We start from the raw sequence: 23,393 nt of genomic DNA on the forward strand, positions 1-23,393 counted from the left end.
CTCAAATCATTTGCAAAAACACCAGTAGCTTTGTATTTCTGTGGCACATTGGTTAAAAACAATTCAAGTAGCGTAGATTTTTCAGGATGTTTAGGGTTTAGCCTAGTAGGCAAGCCTATAATTTGGGTCAAATTCGCTGAGTCACAAAAACTTTTAATTAAATCAGATGCCGGAGTTAACCAGTCCCAATTTAAGTCACCCATTAAAACCAATTCGGTATATTTTATAGATGACAAACAATCGGACAATGAGGACAATGTATCCTTTGGTGCAGAAGGAGGTCTATAACATCCCGCAACTGTTAAAACACAATTCTTCGATAATTCAATTTTCAATACTAGCAATTCAAATTGTTTAGGCACAGACTTGGATAATTGTACTGTTGCCTGCAAATTATTTTTTACATAGATCACCACTCCTCCACCTATCAGTACGAAATATATTATACCCCTCCATATAAATATAACTATCAGGGTGGATCTACCCAGCCATGTCTCAGATAACACCATAATATCAACATTTGTCGATTTGGCCCAAATTCTGACCATATCAATTTTTGGCAGTAGACTTCTCACATTTATGTGCACAAAACCAATACCAGACCTATTTAGAAAATCAGCAGGAGTTTGCAGCGATATCATATTGGTCACAGGACCTGGGTTAGGTTGCACATTTCCTGACATCAGCAACATAAGTGTAATAATACATTTCAACATGCGTGTATTAAGACAGTGCTTCATACAATTTTTAGAATCACCACTCACTGTGATTTTGGACCAAGAGTTTTTTGATGGAATAAACCAGTCACTTAGGAGGAGCAGGCTTAAAAGATGTTTACAGTTTGCATGTTGAGAACCTATGCTCATGCCATACATCCAGCCCCCCTGACTGCCAACCAAGTCCTGTGCACAGTCAGTAACCTTTGATCGTGGTGACATGTAATGTGCATCTAAGGAAACGTCATAGTCACCCACTAGAACCCCCGGTGCACCTCATACTCTGAGATTTCAAGCAGACAGAGCAAAGACAAAAAGGCAAGAACCATACTCGCCATGATGGAATTTGCACACCACAGAGCAGGATAGCTGGAGTGGCACAACGGCTAATGGTGGAGTGGAGGGACTCAGGCTGTAGCTGTTGGAAACCCAGGCTATAGCTGGTAGCTAGTGGAGAGACCAAGGCTGTAGCTGGTAGCTGGTAGAGTGTAGGCCAGGCAGTAGATGGAACCCAGGCTGTAGCTGGTGGAGACCCAGGCAGAGCGATGCAGGTCCACCCCGAAAGTAGATGGACACAAAAATCCAGGCAAAATCCAAACTCCCAGTGAAAAAAAAAAATCAATAGGCCTGTGCTGCTGTTTCAGGCCAAAGTCAAACCCCACAGCAGCAGATGGTTTGCAGCAAAAGGGCCAAACTGATTAGGCAGAGCACATGGAGCAGGCCACCAAATCAGGTGAAAATAGTTAATAAGTTGAGGAGTAAACCACAATTTTTAAAATGGCTCACACCAAGCTTTGTTGAGAGGCAAACGATTTGTTAGAGAGGATGTTAAAATCCATTATAAAACATGTTAAAACAGACAAACACTAAACAGAACAAAGGACAGGCTGCCATCTTGGAAAGGGGGCGGGTACTGTACGTAATTGAAAAAAAGAGACGAGAGAGAACGTGAACGCAATAGTAGCGCCTTGTGTAGTTGAAATGGTCTAATCACTTTGATTAAAGTAGAAAACTAGCAACAAGGAGAGATTCTTGAAAGTGTGAAAGAGAAGTTACACAACGCAGTGGACCTGCCGACCCCATCCAAACAGCGTGTGAATTGAATATTCCGGTGAGTTAGCTTAGCTGCTAGCTAACAGCAAATTAGCACTATCGGTGTTGTTAACCTTGAGAATTGTTGCTTGACTTGTGTTTAAAAACCAATCGGAATTAGCTACTAACCTGATGACAAAGGGTATGGTTAATATGGAAATTGCTGTCATTGTACTTTTAGGAAAATGTTAGCTGTTGGTTAATTTAGCTACAGACACGTGTTTTCCGTCCTTTTGTTGTGACTGCTATGTTTTCTGTAAGCTAGTCAGTTAAGATGGACAAGTAAGATTGAGGTAAGCTAAAATGTTTAAGTGAAATGTGGTTAAAATGTGTAGTATGTAGGGGTGGGGGGAAAAATTGCTACAGCATAGTATCGTGATTTTTTCCGTGGCAATACTGTATCGATACACAGACGCCAAGTATCGATATTTTATTATATATGTGTTGGTCAGTTTGTCTGCTTGACAATCCCATTTTGTAGCAATAAAATTGAAGTGAGATGAACAAACAGAGAAATGTATCTTTTTAGATAAAACAGATGTTGACAAATTTTCCTTTTTTGGACATTGTTTGAAATTGGGGAAAAAATTGAAGTTGAAAAAAACGTCATAAATTGCAATATATCGCAGAATATTGCAATATGTTTAAAATTGCAATAATATTGTATCGTGACATAAGTATCGTATTGTGAGGCCTCTGGTGATTCCCACCCCTAGTAGTATGTAAGAATATTTTGTATCCTGAGGAGAAACACAAGTGAACTGTAACTATGGACAACTGAGTGATTATTCTGCACGTTTTGTGCAGACTGTTTTTAGGGGTCCAAGCCCGAGTCTGTAAGAACGGGCAATAGCAAAGCTATGCCGTTCATACAGCAGGGCTGTAGAACCCTATTGTTTTTCTACTGATTATCCATCATCATCATCATCATCATAGTCATTATTCTTCTCCGCCTAAAACTCAGACTACAGCCTAAACCGTACATGGTGGGGGGTTGGCATTTTCAGGAATGGTCCAGAACTCCACAAAGACCTCAAATCAAAAAACCTACTTTTTCGAACTCCTCGTAGACTGTGCGACCGATCTTCATGAAATTTGGCAGGTAGCATCTCCAGACCGGCCTGACAAAAAGTTAATAAAAAGAATTTTGATAGGATAAAAATTGCGCATATTACGCACAAACAAATTTGTGTAGCTAACTATGAAAACACCAACTTTGCCATATCTCGGCCAAAATAAATGCCATCAATGCCAAAATTTAGATTCATGTTTATCATGACCCTCTGAAGGTTTTACAAAAAATGGCCACTAGGGGGCGCTACAAGTACAAAAAGTTTATATCTCATGAACCGCTCATCTGATTTTTACAAAATTTGATGGTTACCATCTAGGGACACTCCTGAGGCCAACCCTAGAGTGGGTACTGAGGGGTCAAAGTGGGCGTGGCCTATGGGACCCATGTCTAAATTTACTTTAACTTTAAATTTACAGGGTAGATAGACAATGGGTCACGGACCACACCTACCAAAGATTACACATGTGGACCACTAGGTGGCGCTATAATGCTTTTTTTGCCTTTAACTCCCACATTACACATCGCACATTAGAAATCCTTACATCCACATGTTCCTTGAATCAAGCTGAATCACATGATATAGGCCACGCCCATTTTTGCTTAAGTTTTTTTCCGCAATATCGCGCAATGCACAAAAACAACTTTTCCGAACTCGTCCTAGGCTGTGCGACAGATCAGCACGAAACCTGGTAGGTAGCATCTCCAGATAGACATGACCAAAAGTTACCCAAGGAATTTTGCTACGTTAAAGTTTGCGCATTTGACGACCAAACAAATTTTCCTAGCTAGCTACCACACACGTATCATATCATATCTCGACCAAATTAAATGTTATCAGCAAATAACTTGAGATCATTGTTCAACATCCCACTACGATACTCTGTACCAAATTTGGCAAAGATCGGCCTTTAGGGGGCGCTATAAGCAACGTTTATTTGTTTTGGCCAATAACTCAATGCATTTGAATGGGGAATTTGCAATTGCAATATCTCTGCCACAGTAAATGCAATCAACACGAAGGTTGTGATGCTTATTCGGCATGCCGCTCTGAGGCTCGGTACCAAATTTGGCGAAGATCGGCCATTAGGGGACACTATAATCAACGCAGACCAGTTTTGGCACTTTTACTCAATGTTAATGGGATATTTGCAATGGAAATGTACCACAGACCTTGCAGCTCACACTTCTCAATATTTACTGATGTTTGCCTCTTACCGTTAGGTTTTGGTTTTTACTTTTGCGTGCTCCTTTGGTTTTTTACAATAAACAAACTTCTTAACCCACCTGACAAAGTTTATACAACCTTCACAGTGGACAAATGCAATTCTTTTCTCTCACTTTTTCAATCCAAAATCAACACCATTCATAGGCAGCGATACCGTGCAATTAAACATTGCAGTTGGTGCTAAGTGGAGCATCTGTCATAGTGTGATTGGTTATGTCGGTGGCATTGATGCTTAATTTCCCACGAAGCACCCACGGAGGAAAACATAAATCAGCGCCTATGACGCCATTTGCAACAACGTGACCACCTCCCCTGCTCCTTCAACCACCACACCTGCCTCCCCCCTCCACCCTCTCAGTCACTCTCTCATTTCTCTCTGCTGTCTCCTGTGGTCAGGGGGATTAAGAAGATTGTTTGTTGTAGAGAATTGTTAAAGGTCGTCTGTATATGCATGGAGGTGAACTGTTGACCACTACGTTTCCAACGGCAACGTATCGCAGACGTCGCGGCTCGCGCCTCTCGATATTTAGCGACGTTTGCCTCCCCTTCGCCCGGCTTCGGGTTCGGCTTTCGCACGCTCCCCCGGGTGTCGGGGGCGACTGCCGTGGGTGGCTTGGGCCCCGTGATAACTGCTCGCAGTTCTAGTTTTTTGTTGAGACTCTACTAGAGACAGAACTGTGCTGCTCAAGTCACCGTCGTCATACTGCCTCCTGGGTTTCATCTTCATCATCACCATCATCTTACCGCTCACTGGATCTTTGCCATCATCATCTCCACTACTCACAGGATTTTCCCGTCATCTACTCCATTCTCTGAGGAGCCAGGATGACAGTTTTACCTGCTAAGGGTGGTGGTAGGAACTTGAGTGCACTCAAACTAATGAAACAGGGTTGAACAAACAAATACTGATTTAGTATTCCACTGGTTATCTCTATGAAAACCTGTTTCATTCTGAGATCTTAGTTTTTGGTCAAATTTGGTTTTATATTTTTTCTTATTTTCTTTGTCGGGTTTTTTTTATATTTAAGTTGTGGTTTGAGTACATTGGGTTTGAACCTATCTAAATTTGATAACCATACTGAATAATTTAGTTTAGCCGTGCTAGACTTCTGGTAAAAGATTATTTTGCATAATCTCAAATTGAAAGTAGTACTGTTTGTGGGTGCAATCTGTTTCATGCCCAAGGTACGAGTTAAATGATTTCTGTGAGCAAAATGGAAAGCATAGTGCTGTAAATTAACACATATGCAAGGTTGTTAATCTGAGAGGAAAAGACAGAAAAAAAGAACCGATAATACACTACAGTTAAACGCAAAGTTACTCTGTTGTTGGTGTGAGTTATTAAGGGAAAGTTTAAGAAGCTCTATTGTGTACTTCACTGCTTCATCATATGCCAATCTCCTCTTAGAACCTAGACACTTAGATATACCTGCTAAAACTTGGCCACAAACGCGCCAAGCTGGGTTACACCAGTATTTTCTCCTTTTGAAATTTCTGTTCCGTGATGGAATTTCTGTTTGTGTTTTGGCCTGTGTGTTGTTATGTCAGTTTGGGAGCCAGGCCGGGTTGCCAGATATTAAGGCTGAACAATTTTATCGATTCTGCGATATAAATCAATATTTTTTTTCTGCTGACACACAGAGCCGATAATCGGCCGTCTGACAGTCTGGCGAGGTCAGTGACTCGAGTCTGTTCGGTGTGTTCCGTGCTGTCGTCCGTCCGAGGAGCCGTCAGCCTTTATTTTGGCCAATTTGACATGTTCAGTCGGAGACGGGGCAGTCGGGACTCACCCGGAAATGGCGAGCGGATGAGCCTCTCAAAATCTGACGAAAATCTTTTAAACTAACCTTTGTCGATCTGAAATGAAGACAGATTCAGCAACTGTATGGCCTATTTATCGCTTAAAATGTTTTCAGAAACACGTTTCGGTGAACTATTTTAGTACAATATGAGATCGTATTCTGAACGAGCTGCCATGACAGTCTGGCTGTGAATTTCCGAAGAAAGATAAACCCACGTGACGCATTCGTCCAATCAGCTGCCGGTTTTCATTTTCTGGGAAACAATCAGACTGTTAATGGAAACAATACAGAGCAACGCCGCCTGCTGCTATGGAAACGTATTACGTTTCGCGCACGCGCAGAGAGTATGCTCAAGTCGGCGTTTCTTCGGTGTGTTCTGAGGAGAAGCCATGGTACTATGTTTACTTACCTGGTGGCTAGACTGGCTACCTCATATGTTCAGTGTCAAGCTAAAAAAGCTGTCAAAGAAACTGTTTAGAACAGGCCACTTGCTGCACTTTTTAACTCTCCATTGTTAATTGCAATACTGCACTTTATTTACTTTTCAAAGGCTTGTAAGCTAAATTCAATAAATGGAACTAATTTTCTCAACACATCTTTGATTCATTTTGTCCAGCATTTGCAAGCTGTAGACTCTCTGTCCTGTCAGAGACATATTGTGTAATTGATGTTTTTAGTTTTCAGTTCAATTAATTAAATCCAAGTAAATGGAACACTCACAAGATGTCACCAAAATCTCTGTCCCCTTTAAATCTTTCAGAAAATGATGTAAGTGTATCGAATTATATCGAATCGGATCGTTGGCTGAATATCGTGATATATATCATATCGTTGGCTGAATATCGTGATATATATCGTATCGTTGGCTGAATATCGTGATATATATCGTATCGTGAGCTCAATATCGTGTATCGTATCGTGAGATTAGTGTATCGCTACAGTCCTACCAGATATACCTGTAAAAACGTAAACCCAGCACGCTACAGCTGTAACTTAAGTACAGCCATAAAAGCAGCAAACAAACAAACGGAATCAACGGAGATCAATTCTACCTAACCTAAAAAAAAACGCCAAGTTCCTTACAGTTGCGTGACCAGAGACGTAACAAACCCCGGGTAAATATTGCCGTAATTCTAAGCCAATAAAGTGTGTTCAGTCGGTTGGGTACAGAGCTTCGCGTGAGCACAGGCTTCTATGACTGTCAATATAGCCAGTATCTAACGTTAGCTACTCCGCTGTGCTGTGAAGTAATGTCTGGCTATGTGAGTCAAGCGTCTAGCAACATTGTTGTGGATGCTCCTTCAGCGTGCTTTGGAGGAGGGTCTGGCAAAGCGAGACTATGGATGCTGCGGTATCAGCCTGGCAGCCTCCGTGAACTTTGAGTCTGGGGGTGGGGGAGACGACTCTCTCCAGTATTTTGAATTTGTACTGCAGTAACTATTTTAAAAACTAGCTGTCAGTATTCCATATTGCACCTTTAAAGAGATAAGGGTGTCAAGTTTGAGCTTGGCCTTATTATCGTTCCAGAACCAAGGACCACAGTAGAACAGGCTTGGTTTGCCAGCCTCTGTACTGAAAAGAGGCACTTTGAACCAGAGCCATTTATTTGACCTGAGATTATGACCGTAATGTGTATGTGTGTTTGAATAATTTGTACCTGATTCTGTTTGAGTGTTGACACCAGCTTCTGCAGAGAGATGTTCTCCTCCTCCAGCTCGGTATAGTCCTGAAGCAGCCGCGTCTCTCGAAACTTGTACTCCCTGATCTCCTCTCGCATCCGGCTGCGCTGCAGCTCCAACATCTCATTACTCTGCTGAGACAGTTCAGGGAAACAGAGCTGGAGCTGCATGCTGTTTATGACACAGATAACCCAAGAGAATTACTGGAATCAGCATTAAAGTAAGTTCAAAGGGTTTTACATGACAGAATTGTTAAAAAAGAGTGACGATAGAAAGACAATGTCACAAAATCATATTTCACAAAATGTTGGCCTGTTCTTTTAAAAGTCTAAATTTCAAACCTGCTGTACATTAACGTATCCTGCTTTAAAGGACAACCCAGCTGGCTCTTGAACGATTTGATATCCCAAACCCTAAGCGCTGTACTGTACCTCCCTCAGCTCCTGCAGAAGTGTGCTCAGGTGTTCGTTGTCGGCCTGAGCATTGGAGGCAGTTGTCCGACTGTGCTTCAGCGCTGACTGGAGCTCCAGGAGGCGGCCCATGTAGTAGGCTTCCTTGGTGGCAGACTCCTGCAACAGCGTCTCCTCATTGGTCTCCCCATCTTCTGCCACCTTACGCTGGGTGGAGTAGGCATGGCCAAATGCCTGGAACATGGCAGGAGAAGAAAATATGTCATGGACATGATTAGGAGATGAGTGGTTTAACATTTCTGTTAGTCAGTGGTCTCTGAATGGTCAGAAATGATATGCCCATCATAAGAAACCGTAACTCCAACAAACCACTAAGCAACGCTGTATATGTGGAGCTTAAATTTGGTACTGTATCAAAAACTGAAATAATCAATTGAACAAAAAATGAATTACCAATCTTTATTGTGACAAATACACTTGCTGTCACTTAATATTGAAATATGTTTGCTGATTTTAGGACTTGTGTTGATATTTACTTGTGGGATAATTAGTGCAAGCTCAAACTGTGCAGCCAAATTTTGTTCAAACCCATAAAACTTTTATTTTGAATTCTAGTGGATATCTTAAATTTCAAAGATAACAAATGTGTTGGGCTACATTTTGGAAAACCTTGTCTGGATGATGCACAAGACAAAGACAAAGCAACCACATCATATGGCTTAAATGAAGAGCTGGAACATGCTTACAGTATACATAGTATATATTTTAATGTATATGACAAAGAGTAAAATCTGATGATCAAATTACTTTTTGTGTCTACCTAGGTTAGTCTCGCATTGCCAGACCTTCCTCCACAGCAGGAGGGTCTGGCTAGTCCACACAGCATTCCAGGATGGGCGAAAAACATGCTCTGGTTTATTGACATTTCTTTAAACCAATCACAATCGTTTTGGGAGGTAAGTGCCATACAGAGCAAAGGCTCCAAGGCTCTGCAAAATAGCCTCGGGAAGGAACTTGTTTTGGTGGAACGTGTACGTTTAAAAGTCGTTTTAGTCGTGCAACAGAAAACTCAGATTGGACAGATAGTCTAGCTAGCTGTCTGGATTTACCCTGCAGAGATCTGAGGAGCAGTTAACCATAGCCCTCAGAAATCCACCGGAGTTTAGAACGGCAACACAAAGGAAGAGGAAGGTAATGGACATCCGGCGGAATTTCCGGTGACACCGGAACAATCCCATAAGTGGAACGTTGCGGATATAGACTACCTAAAGGTTAAATTAAAGAAAAAGTAATATTTAAGGTTTAGAATGCCACACCAATATCACATGATAACCTCTGGACTACTCATGACACAAATAAAAACCTATTGAGGATAAGCATCCTGTAACTTTTTTATTTGTATTTATTTAACCTTTATTTAACCAGGAAAAAACTTTTCAAGAGTGTCCTGGCCAAGACTGGCAGCAGTACAATCACACATACACACAAGTACACAAAAACATTAAAAATATAAAACAACTGAATCGGCAAATATTTCCCAAGGTCAGGACACAATCAGAAATTCATCAGGCAAAACATCTACAGCCACATTGGCTGCCCCCAAAGTCATTTCCATAGACAGTTAAAGAAGTGGACAAAGTGACGCCGTTGTTTTCTACGGAGACCAGTGAAGTCTATTAGAAGCAATTTTTATTATTGCTAACTAAAATGCTAGTTAACAGTTAACAGTAATTAAACTTAAACAGCTAATATAAGTCAAAACTGCCTGCGAGCTTCTCCTGTACTGTACGGTAATTTGTCTACTGTGCGACAGTTAAGTCGCGTGGTTATGACACAATCGTTAGCCTATTTTTACAAAAACGTCTGCTACGGAGCAATAACGTGAGATACAAGGTAATGGAGCCTTTTATACATTGTCGTGTTTCTTTAGAAATAAACAATGGACAAATAAATTCTTTAAACGCTTCAGATGTAAAGTTATTCGCTGTCAAAGTGGCGCCAAAATGAATGGCAGTCAATGGGATGCTAACGACGGGTGATGGCTTGATAGCAACAAAATGGCTCCATAGGAGCTACACTTTGTGGACGCTCACTTACCCCCTTGGTCATTTCACGTATCTTAAAAGCGACTCATGAAGTTTTAAGGATTTCTGTAACTTGTTCCAGGTAGAGGGAGCAGCAAACTTAAACACCTTTTTCCCAGTTCAGTTCTGACCTTTGGAACAGACAGCAAGTAAAGATCCTGAGACTGATGATTCTGGTGAAGTCCCCGTACTATTTAGACTGATGTAGGTTAGAAGGTAGGAGGGAAGTAGACCTAAAATAACCTTGTAAATAAAGATATGCCAGTTTTTAAGTCTGTTGACAGAGAAGACCATCCAACACAGTCTACAATGGTGAGCGAGGGCTTTAAAACCAGTGATAACCCTCAAAGCTCCATTGTTACACAGGATAGAATATGTGGAAAAGTCTCTCTCTCTCTCTCTCTCTCTCTTCCATTTAAATCCTTTCATCTTGTTTTATGTGTTGGCTCAAAGAAAAGTCCAGTCAATGTTTGGTTTTATTTATAGACATGACTGAAGGAATCACTAGGCAAAATATAGCCTTTGCATTTCCCACAGGAGCAGAGTGTAAGTACAGGTTACCACAGTCAGCTGGGACCTGAACACCCAGGGCTGTTCTCTGCCCCTCTGCTCACTGAGCCAGTGATGCGTTTCAGACTGCACAAATGTTGGGCTGTGTTTACTTAAGAGATTAATGAGGCTCCATCAAAAACTTTTACACCCACAAACATAATGTAGTGTACTACAAACTGGGACAAAAATTCGACCCTGGCAATTCCGTTCCTTGCTGGCCCAATTTTAGACGGGGACAATACTTGCTTTATAATTGCAAAAACCAAGCTCACGTGAGATAATAGCAGCATGGGGAACATTTACAGGCTTTCATATTGAAATAATACACACACTGGAGCAAATCATAAAACTTTCAAATAAACTACCATGGCACCATCTTAGAATAGAATGGAAATGCTTGTATATTTAAAACATATTATTACATAATTAAACACCCAAAACACCGAACTACGAAGACATAGCGGACCAGATGCAAGCTTTTATTTTGAAAAGTAGAAGCCCGACGGCACCAGACAGGAGGCTCCAGGCTACAGCCGTACAGTCTTACATATTTTTGTCAAACTAGTGTGTTGCCACATTTTTTTCTTTTTTCCAGCATCCCAAATCCCAAGAGTGCTTCGGCCCTTCTGGTATTAGCCAGAACTGCCAGATTGCCAGTCCGCCTATGACTACAAGTTATGTTTATATGCAACTAGGAATTTTTAAGGAAGAAGTTTGACAATTATTGAGTCAGGTGAATGGTTGTGTAACCATGTGCTGGTGACACTGACACTTTGTTATATAATTATGGCCTGCATCCACCAAGTCCACACAGATATTTTGTGAAAAACTGACTGGAAAACACAGGCAGTGAACATTCTTCTTGTTTCAACATTGTATTTGAAACATAATTCAGGTGGCAATACATTTCCCTGAACCAGCATTTTGCTAATGGTTAAAAATTGTCAGCTTTTCAAGCGACCCAATAGCTGAGTGGTTAGAGTGCATACCAGATGGGCACAAATGCCCTGAGCAGCGAGTTGCCAGTTAGATTCCCAGATAGTGTCATTTCCCTACTCAGCTTTTGTGATGTAACACTGCATTTAAAATGAAGTCATACGTTGTGTTTTTGTTATGGGAAGTTGTCTTCATGTTATGCTTGACATGCAAGTAAAACACAAGTCAACACAAATTAAAAGGAAATCGGAATGCCACAATCACACAATTCAATCAGGAGAGTGAGAGAGAAAGATTTATTGTACAACTGCATAATAAAATGTACAGAGTCTTTGGAGATTAGACTCCATCGTATTAATACTATTTTAAAAGGGGTAGAGAACAGGAAATAACCCCCGATTGAGTCTAGACATTGGTGGCGGCGGAGAAGGAGTCCGGAGACCAGACCGAAGAGGCAACGGAGGGGTCAGCCGGAAGAAAAATGATGACCGGAGGCGGCAGGGGGAGGTGGAGGGTTGAGCGTTTTACCTGAAACGACAGCTGACAGCACAGGGAGAGAACAGATTTAAAGCAGATTAAAGAGTTGTAATGCTGTGATTGGTCCTTGAATTTCATAGCCAAGTCTGATTGGTTTAACCAAAAGTAGCGCCTCTAAACAGCTTTATTAAGATTTAAAAAGATTTATTGTACAACTGCATAATAAAATGTACCGAGTCTTTGGAGATTAGACTCCATCGTATTAATACTATTTTAAAAGGGGTAGAGAACAGGACATAACCCCCAAAACGTGACGGGAATTATAGATTAGAAAACATAAAAGAATGTATATGTATACTGTAAAATATATACATACACCTAAATACTTACATCTTGCAGCAACGGATCTGAAAATAGAAACGCCAGATACAGCCCCCAAAACAGAAGTAAATAATTCCTGCAATTCGGTCAGGGTGTAACTCAGACCGGCAAGAAAGAAAGGCAAAAGAAATATCGGCATCTCCGCTGATCTGGCAACTCAGGCCGGCAAAACATAAGAGCAAATAAATCTCGGCATCTCCACGGATGTGGCGACTCAGTCCAGCGAACAAAGCAAAATAAAATCCTAACCATTTTTTATTATCCTCGGCACAGCGTCCGCTAGTGGCAATTAGCCTTTCGCCGAGCCCCGCCCCCCTTAGTTACTGTTGCTACGTCCGACAAACAAATGGTCAAACACGACCAGCGCGACAGATTGCCATGACGGGAAGAGGTATACTCGTGCCTGTCAGTGACCTTTTTTGGAGCAATACCTCCGCGATATCCTCCAGATCGAGGCAAAAGGGGTTACAGTATGCAGTGGAGGGATATATTCAAAATATAAAAATACGCAATGAAGGAGACACGACTACTATCGAGGCTAATGCTTACCGGTCTCAAGCGAAATCTGAGAAACCCCATGACCTGTACCTCAAATGCGGGATTGGGGAACTCAGGGGTAGGTTTTCCGTTCATAAAATGCTACATGAAAGATAAAAACAAAATGATTTAAAGTTGCTTGTTGGAGCGCTATGTTCGACTTTGTTGTAAACTGACGAAAAATAAAGTTGGGGAGCTCAAAGACCCAACACAACAGCAGCTAATGTAGCTAGCGTTAGCTAACATGTTAACTAATGTTGGCTAAAGCTAAAGGGCTCGTTAAACTTAGCTTAGAGAGTAGGTTAACATTCTGGCAATGATATCCATGGTAATCATAACTTTGGTCCAATTTGTGTTCTTGCCTCTAGTTAGTAGATCTAGACAACACGGTAACTAGTTAGCTGTTAGCCTTACCTTTGAGCAGACGTATTTATGCTTCGTAATGTTCGACACATTTAACTGGGAGTGGGACCGCCCACACTGTTTTATCCATTGTAGGCACCGCTCACATTGTGTTTTCGGCTTTGGGAATGGAAAGAACACAACTCCTCCAGACAGTCTCTCGGGGTATCTAGTGTCCGATTTACAAACGCCGTGGGCGCACCGCTTCACCATCTTGCTTGGAGTCAATGTTTGTCGGACCTGCTCACATAGTAACAGTTGCTATGATGTGTGATTGGACAATGGCCGTTTTGGGGGAGGGGCCGGCGAGAGGTCAATTCTGGCCAAAAATAAAATCCTAACCATTTTTATTATCCTCGGTACGCAGCCGGCAATGGCAATACTGGCCAAAAGAGACAAATAAAAACCAACCATTTTCTTTTATTTATTTTTTTTATCCTCGGCCGCGTCCAGTATTGGCAATGCTGGCCAAAAGAAGCAGATAGCGTAACCATTTTTAATTAACCTCGGCACAATGCCGGCATTGGCAATGCTGGCCATGAATCCACGACATGGAAAGAAATAAATGTGATATGAGCGGGACAACTGGTGGCGGAACACCACCACCAGTTATATGCATGCTTACCAGAATTATGGCTTCAGGGATCTTTGGTTGGTGAGAACATTGTCGACCTCAGGCCGGATATAAGAGGAGTAAGCAGAAGACGACCAACGACCCAGCATTTGCAGAGAAGCACAAAATATGCCCTGATTAGCCGCTGTAGTCGCAGCCCCTATCCTAAACGAAAGGCCCGAATAATACTGAGGTGAACGTTAGATTTTAGCAGAACTAGCTTCAGAAGATGCCCAAACCAAGCTTTCGACATGGGAAATTCCCCAGAGTAAGAATAATGTAGCGGGGGATCTAATAAGGCTTAGTAAATATATTTATCATGATTAAAAGGCAGAAGTGATTCTGTGCGGGCAACAAATGGAGCAATGCCTCCGCGTTTATAATGTTAGAGCAGTAAATAGTAATGATTGGAATGAAAGGCCAGATATCATGAAGTTAGCCACATTCAACGTCAGGTTTATAACGTTGATAAAGCTGCAATAGATGATGAGGTAACATGAGCACGCTATAAATAGAGGTCAATAACCATGTAGCAAGAAAAGACAGATTAAACATGCTGCAAAGAAAAGGACAGGTTAAACATGCTGAAATGATGACCATGCTGCAGTGACATCACGCAAAACGTGCTCAATTATGGAGACGTTGCACATGCTGAGATCCTGTAGAAGTGCAGCAAATATGAGATCCCTGCTGCGAAGATGAATAACCGTGAAACCTAATGCAGAGATAAAATCCCGTTCACCCTGCTGCGAAGATGAGTTTGCATTAAACATGTAATGATAAGACAATGAATAATCAACGCTTGTCAGTTAAGACTAATCTACCGCCAACATGGCTAATATAGGGATTCCCCCAAACTAAATAAAGCAAAGTAAAACAAGTGTTAAAAATGTAGCGCTTTCTGTAGTAGCCTCCTCATAAATAGCTAACGCTAGCGCGCTAAGACAGAGCATTCACGTACGAGTGCACAAAAAGCAAGTGAACAGCGAACCAGCAATCAACAGAAGATAAAAGTGCTAATATAAGCTGAAAGCAGTCTTTTAAAACATGATTGAAATGTGACCGGGTAAATAGAATGAAATACCTACCTTTAGCAGCAGTAGCAAATATCTAGGTAAAATTGAAATAGAAAATTAGACAGAGATACTACTGTATAATTTAGCTCAAAAGAGATGAAATGAGAGGTCGCGACGACCATGAAACAGTGAAGATCACGCGACCATGATGCATATAGCCTATTACAAGTGACATGCCATGAGCGAGTCTATGCCCGGAATGATGCATGACCAACTGCCAAGGTCAGCCTGACCAAAAAGTGATAAACAGTGTAGTGACTATGAACTGGACCTACTACCGTTCCATGCATCTCAAACCAGAGATAGCCAAAATAGCGATTTCAGAAAGACAGCGCAATATATATACTAACGTAGAGTTTAGCGGAAGATGAATGACACTGCAGCGTAGCAAAGACGTAGATGAAATTCCTGATTGGCAGCAAAACACACGAAACCTGAAGATTTTAGAATACGCTGAGGGGATAGGTGCTTGATGAAGACGTCTTGCAAATAATGAATGAACCAATGAGCACAATGAGACCCCCACATATAATGTGATGAGAAGAATGCAGTTAGCTGATGCGAGTGATTGCAACCTGTTTGATAAGACAAATTAAATAATCAAGCAATTGTCAATTAGCCAGAAACAATGATGACGTCAATGTACAACAATAAACAACAAATAGTGCTGAGAATACTCCAGTATAGATAGACCCCCACCAGACACGATGAATATAGCTCCATTTGCCAATGAAGTGAGCATAAGGCACGAAGCAGGCATATGCAGGCAGCAGAAGTGATGAATATATATACATAAATATACAGATGTGGAATAAGTCGTAATGCATGCTGCTTGCGTCAGCAATGAGCTAGTGATAATGACGCGATAGCTTCGAAGAGAACTTAAAACATACATGTTGTTACCCTAAAATAAAACGATGATACACCTGCCCAGGTATTAGAACAGGGATTTAACTTCAAAGCATGTCACGAGTATGTGACGCTGCCTGAGAAGCTATGCATCACATAATAACATATAAATGTATAAAACCATCATGTTTAAGAGTCTGAACTCATACCAGTTACTGTATATCAAACTATTTGCACATGATATTACAAGAGCAGCTTTTCTGTGATTCCCCCGAGTATGGACGGAGTGAACCGCTAGAGGGCTTTCAGTTTAACAGGACCATAAGTGACGCATACCGTAATGCGCACGTGAATTTAAGAATGAAAATGTTGATATTAGAGCATGCTAAATATAAGCAAATGTCTTAATACAGAAGCAACTTACCTAATATGCCCCTTAATGAAAAGATGTGGCCTGCCTTATGCGCTCGCGTAAACCTGATGAATTTATTAGAAGTAAAACAATGCCCGCCGGCTGTACCAATGTAGAATTTACGGTAATGAAACCCCCGAGAGACAGCAGCCGCAGCTCGAACCACATTGCAGATTTTAGAGCGCATGCGGCCGATAATTTTGGCAGAATCAGGGATGGAAGCCTACCCAGGAACGGAGCCGAAACAGCGGTGACCAGAAAATAGTAAGCCTCGGCTGGGGCGGACGGGGCTGGCTGAGAAAATGACCACAAGCAGCCGCAGGAGTGGAAGGTGAGGGAGCCGGAGAGATGCACCCGCTTGGGCAGCCAGCTCGCGGAGCTCGGTAGAAAGCAGGCCTGGATACGGTATAAAGCCCCGATCCTGAAGTTGAGAAAGGATCAGCTCCGTCACGTCCGAACGGGAGCCAGAACATCGTGGCCAGGCGAGAGCTCCTGCGCAGGCCATCTGGAGAGACTATGAAAGCCTCCAGTAGGCTATCAACAGCTTCGGAATCCGACATGGTAAGAACAGGAAGAAAAAGCAAAACAGAGAAGGAACTAGTACTAAAATAAAAATATCCGGTAGTCTGAGTCTTTATGGTGAATGATTTGTTCTCTGCATATTAATACTACACTCTATGTACAGTCAACTTTTTACCAGAGGGAATTTAATTCACTTCATTATTTTGCTGAAAGAAAACTCAAATAGCTTACAGTAGCTTAGTGTTAGCTTTTCCTGCTTGGGCTTCCCGACCATGGTCGGACAGCACATGGGGAAACAGGGCTGGAGTCTCCGGAGCTAACCCCCATCACTCCACTCAGCAGCTAGGAAACAAGACACGGGACACCTCTGTTGGTCAGGAGGAGCTGCAGAATTTATTTGCTCAAACTGCTGACTCTAGCTACTGTACATTCACTTGATATCTTCACTGCTAAACGTTAACCCTCCTCTGCTCTCTCTCTCGTCCGCTCACACCACTTCTTCCGTCCCTTTCTCTCTTCCGCTTCAGCAGCATCCCCACACAAACTGTCCCACCAACATGGTAATGAGCTGGTGCGAATATTCAAATCTTTTATTGAAGAACTATCGCAAATTCACATCGCTGCTGCCGGTTTAAAGGTCCAAAATAACTTTTAAACGCTCCTCAGAAAAGCCCAGACTCTGTCTCGCAAGACTCTGATGCCCAATGATCCGTTTCCTGACACTGCCATCGTCAGTCGGGGGTTGATTTGCCATATCTTTTTACTCTGGCGCAGCGGCATGCGCCAGCTGACTTGACCAATCTACAGATCTGTTCCACTTCACACAAGCTTGTGATATTCTTGGTTCAGAGGATGAACCCTACCGTCTTTGGTGATCCCCTGAATTTCATCTAGTGCCATCATCAGGTCAAATTTGATTTTGTCCAATACTATGACCGAATAAAACTAATGAAATTCCCATCAGCCTCAGCTGTACCTTGTGTTTGGTGCTAATTAGCAAACGTTTCCGACTGATACTGGTGAAGACTGTTGAGCATGAAGAGCATAAGAAGGGGTTAAAGAAAAGCTCAGCAATCTGTTGTTTTCTGTTGTGATTAGGGCCTGAGCATCGACCAGCAGTTGTTCGGCGAAGGCCCAATTGAAATCGCTAGGATAATTATTATTCTGCAAATTAATCGCTTTTTTGAGGGGCAAAAGGTGCTTGAAAACGCACAAAACTTGCACATGCACCAGAACATGTAATACATTTGATATTTTATGGGTCTTGTGCTTGGTGTAACAAAATGGCTAGGTTGAGTCAAATAGCGCCACCTACTGACAACAGAAAGTCAGTCTTATGTGGCAAAGATCATCCGATTTACATGAAATAGACATGGTGTGGTCAACACATGATATACTGTGAAATTATGTATAATTAGTGTATTCTCTGGCACCACGTGGCCGAAGGAAGTGGTACAAAATTTGAATTTGAAATACGTGATTTCCAACGCCACGCAATCCACGCAGGAAATAATGTAATTCACTAAGACTAAATGCAGTGTCCGACGGTCACGGAAATGCACAGTCGCAACAACCGCTGTCCCGCCACTATACTACCCCCTACATGCGGGAAGGTGTGAGGGGCCTGTTCATCGCTGCTTGCAGCTTTATTATTTAAGTTGAAATTGTGCCTACGTGGTACAGATTCTAAAATAATTTTGTGTTTAAAATACCAAAAACAAAATGACACACATACAACCTGGGGCTACAAGAGTACTGGTTGCTTAATTGGGGTTTGTTAAAAAGGTACATTTTTGCACCAGGACCCCCAAGCAGTTAACTCTGGCCCTGCATGTAGGCCAGGAGAGTGAATTGAGCACATTTATCTTAGCTGCTAAAACGTTGGAGGTGATTTCTAGGAGCTTTGAACTGGCTAGTAGCGATAATAGCTTCCACTGTGGCTCTCAGACCAGTGTCCCACTTAGCTGACACAGTGCCTTACTGCCAACTCTGACTTCATCCTGTCTCAGACTGAAAGAGAAAAGGACACAAAGAGAGAGAGGACACTGACAGAGAAGAATAAAATGTCCCACTAGTCCACTGTGACAGGACACACTGGCCTTACAGGACAGAAATGAGCGATGACAGTGATAAAAGGGATTAATCATATTCATTCACAAACATAAGAACACCCACAAAAACACAATTCTTTTTTCCATCTCCCAAACCTTCATCACATTCTAATTCACCATCTTCTTTGACACTTTCTATCATTCTCATTAATCACTGTCTGACTCCCCTGCGTCTATGTTGTTCAGTCACGTACTAATGCAGCCGGACTGAAGAATTTCCCATAAATCTGTCCCTGGCTGAGTGACGCTGTGGTAGCGGCTAAGACATCAGAGTGGGTTTATGTTGCAGCAACTAAGGCTAGTTCAGGTTTTTAAACGAAAAATGTCACCATTTGGGAAAAGTGATACCTGCTCTTGCAAACAGTTAATGGTGCAAAATTAGCTCAATTATTTTAATTTGACGGACACCATCTAAAATATATAATACCATGTTCAAGAACATATAATCGTCTGTTGGTTTTACTTGTTTGGTTCACATAATGTTCATTTGCTTAAATATTTGACCCAGTGTGACACCAAGTAGCATCATGCAGCTCTTCATTTGAATTCAATCTGTGTAATTAATTTGTAAGAGACACAGTCTGACCCAGAGTCAGACAAAGGCAGCCTAGTTAGTTGGTATTTCAAGCCCCGTCCTCCTAATTACCTCATTCACATTCTTGCTCTTTCACCATTTCCTTCCTGCTTTCGTTGTTCACACTTTTACTTTCTAAGGTACATTCTTATTATAATCTATATGCTTTTGTCAGTATTTGTGGCAGTCATGTCTTAAAAGCCCTGCACACAGAAGGCGTCTAGTTACAAAAATTCAGGCGTGCACGCCGTTGCTCTCGAAACCTTTACCACAAATTAAAGCTTTAGTGCATAACTTTTTGATACTAATAAACGTCCGTTACATTCAAGCCATTGCCAAATGAGTTGATACAAAGCTAATTAAGACTATCAGCTCCACACAACTCTCTCTGTATTTCTCAGTATGACTATGTTCAGAAGATTGTGGCGTCTGGCGACTTTCCCGCGCAGAAACTCAAGTGAAGATATTGACCTCTTCTGAAGAGTCCATCATGTTTTTTAATTCTCCTTGTCCTCCTTAGCTACTAGTAACTGCGTGGAGGAGAGGGGGGGGGGCTGTGCACAATCACTGAATGCTTGTATAATGTGGACGCGACGACAGTTTTGTTGTCATTACTTACAATTCCTAAACATCTAAAAAATCCCAAAACTATGCACTATAGCTTTAAGAAAAGGACAACTAGCGACCAACTCTCTACCCAACGGTAGGTGGATATTCGCTAATCTTCCTCCTAAACTTGAGTTACTAACATCATCAGCTCTTAAAGTTGAAATCAATTAATCAGGGAAGCCATGCACACGCTACTAGTGGAGAGGAAACGTTATACAATCACTGTGTGTGCGTGTGTGTGTGTGTGTGTGTGTGTGTGTGTGTGTGTGTGTGTGTGTGTGTGTGTGCGCGCGTGCGCACGCGCGTGCGTGTGTGTGTGTCTCGTGTGACTCGTCTCATATCCAGTAAAGACTGTAATCCTTATGGGAAGGGTGGGACAAAAGAAATGATAGACACTGCTCCTCTCTAGCTCCTTCTCTCCCTCTTGTGCTGTTTTCAGAAGTGCACAGCTGCCTGACAATCTTTCCTTTCTTCCCTTCACATTCTGCAAAATTCAGGAATTAGAAAAGGGAGAAAATAACAAGAGAGCTCACAAAGGAGAGCAGAAGGGATGAAGGGAGTAAAATGAGAGGGGAAGGTGAACAGATAGAGGACAGGGAGGAGGGGTAATCACATTTGATGGTGCCTCATACCACTCCCTTGACACAGGTCCTTTGTTTTACTTTCATCCACTCTTTCCATCCCTCTATCGTTTAAAACACCACCCTCCTTCCTATAGCCCTTTTCTCATGCACTGCAAACCTGAAATCAGAGCTGTATGAAAGAAGTAAAATGTCCAAATCAGTTGGATCGGTCTGCTGCATGCTCCTCTACCCAGGGCATTCACGACTGCTGCATTTTAGTAGTCATCAATCATATTTCTTTCACCCAATAACTGATACATTTTCATCAGAAAAGGTCTCTAATGGGTTAACTAATGTAGTTATAAACCAGTTAATAATCATTAACTAATTACTATAAGCATAAGTTACAGTTTTATAATAGCCATAATGGTTTACAAAACAATTATTAACTATTGAAAAAGTATTAACTATCTATTTTTCCTAAGGGGACAGTTATCAAGGGGGTTGGCATGGTGTGTGAAGTTGTGTCGTATTTGTGGACCTTTGCGCTAAATGTGGGTCTTGCAGATGTCAGAGATAGGGTGAGTTTGAGCAGCTGAGGATTTTTGAGGAAGAGCGAACAAATCTGTCCAGCTGCTTCCTCTGCTGAGCTATGGAATTGCCATACCACACAGATATAGAAAAAGACCCTTTCTATCACAGCTCTGTAGAACTGCAGCATCTCCTCTCTGGACACACCAATATGTTTGAGCTGGTGCAGGAAAAAGAGTCTCTGGTGGGCTTTTTGGATAATGTAGATTGAGTTGTCATCCAATTTCCGAGAGGAGGAGAGAACAGCCTTAAAGGACAATTCCGGCGCAAAACGAACCTAGGGGTTATTAACAGATGTGTACCCACTCTGTCTCTCTGGGACATGTTTTCATGCTAATCGAATGTGTTTGTAGCTTGAAAGAAGCTAGCGCGGACCGCTGCTTAGCTTACAACGCTAGCATTCGGGGCACAGGGAAAGTAAAAACAGATCGCTATTTATACCACTAAAAAGGCTCAAAATATCACCAAACTTCAACTGTAGCATAATGAGGGTCCATAAATGTTAACCGGAGCATTGAGAACTTTGTAAGTGTACAGACAGTTTATTGAACGAAGAGCTGCGGGAGCTCCGTGAAAGGGCTACGAGAGAGAGAGAGAGCTACCGGTAGTCAATGCCGCAACACAGCCTCGTACTTCGGGAAACTGGTGGTGTACCTGTGGACATTGTGAAGCTATGGCGACCGAACAGGAGTGTCTGTGTTGCAAGGAGTAGGACCTGTTGCGTCGCTACACCCAAGAGATGCAGTGTTTTGTACAGTCTGAAGATTTCCCCTCTCTGATAAACAGGGCTGGACTTGAAACTTTTTTCCATGTCCCAAAAATAAATTGGAGACGGCGACCCAGCCTGGAGGGACCAGATGGACAGTTATCCACTGAGTAAGTACACTAGACAAGTTATGCAGAGTGCGATTATATTATTCAGATATATTGAGCAAATTGCTTTTGATTTTAGTTTGCATCACCAGCTGTAAGTCATGACTGGTTTTCAAGACGGCGGCGGCATGTAAACATGAACGCAAGTGTCTTTATAATAGGGTGACCAGACCAGTGATCTCGTTTAATACTGGACCAATGTCAAAGGAAAATATTTCCTCAATAGTTTTAATTGTATCTGATACTCAATGAGCTGTTGCAGAAACAAGCCCAGCGTGAAGCAATAAAGCAAAAGCTGTCAGATAAATGTAGTGCAGTAAACATTACAACATTTCTCTCTGAGGTGTAGTGAGTACAATTATGAAGTAGCAGCAGGGGCGATTCTAGGATCAGACCTTTAGGGGTGCTCAGCCCTTAATGAGAATGTGACATGGATATGGCACATGCAAAAGTGTTAACCCCATTGCTGTGACAAATTGCAAGAAAATTAACACTGAACTTACATGAAATGTTATCATATTTGCATTCTGCATAAATCTCTGCACACCCATTACTCTCTGTGAAATATCTTGCAAACTCTTCACTCAACACATGCATCAGTACAACAAGCGGTCCCTGAGTAATCTGGTTTTGAAATTGCAACAACATGGTCTACAACTTTATAATGTATTCTCATGTAAACTATTTATGTCAGCACAGATATTTTTTGTAAATTGCTTAGCCAGTGTATTCCACCATAATGGTTATTATATTGCCAGATTCCAGACAATCCCACTTACTTATATATATCCCACTTACAAATATGAATATATTCTACTAGTATGCTTCCTAGTGACATTAATGCAAAAATATGAAGAAAAAAACTATTCCACCTGTGTGTGCATGGTTCAAATTCTGAAGTGCAAAATAGCTCAGGCTACAGCACAAATATTCCCATTCATAGATATATGAATAATCAAGTCTAACCTCTGAAATTCTTTTCAAAGTGCACCAGATTGATGCATTTAAACGTTAAAATAAACAAAATTTTCTTACAGGGGAGCATGCCCATGAACCCCCCCCCCCTAGGGGGGCTTGTGCCCCAGTGCAGCTCTAGGTCTAGTGACGCCCCTGGGGCAGTGTCCCCGTTTTAAGTTTACAAAGATAAAAAAATTACCTGTTTTGGAGGTATTTACGCTTCTGAGCTGAAAATGTCCCCGGATTTTGTCTTTTCAATAAACTGTCTGTACACT

The 23,393-nt window shown here is 41.8% G+C and overlaps 1 protein-coding gene across 4 annotated transcripts in view; it reads right to left on the bottom strand.

Annotated features, from left to right (window-relative positions):
• LOC116062242 (protein bicaudal D homolog 1-like) overlaps nt 1-23,393 on the bottom strand; it is an 83,110-nt gene that overhangs the window by 49,550 nt on the left and 10,167 nt on the right. For 2 of the 4 annotated variants that reach the window (XM_031316889.2, XM_035996064.1), the window contains exons 2-3: nt 8,021-8,233; nt 7,568-7,720 (exon numbers count right to left, since the gene is read on the bottom strand). In XM_031316889.2, coding sequence (XP_031172749.2) covers nt 7,568-7,720; nt 8,021-8,233 — 366 coding nt within the window. Of the gene's footprint in view, nt 1-7,567; nt 7,724-8,020; nt 8,234-23,393 lie in introns of all 4 variants that reach the window. The other 2 variants (XM_035996065.1, XM_035996063.1) reach the window with 1 other exon arrangement.

This window comes from Sander lucioperca, chromosome 20, assembly GCF_008315115.2.
Source record: "Sander lucioperca isolate FBNREF2018 chromosome 20, SLUC_FBN_1.2, whole genome shotgun sequence".
NCBI classification, from domain to species: Eukaryota; Metazoa; Chordata; class Actinopteri; order Perciformes; family Percidae; genus Sander; species Sander lucioperca.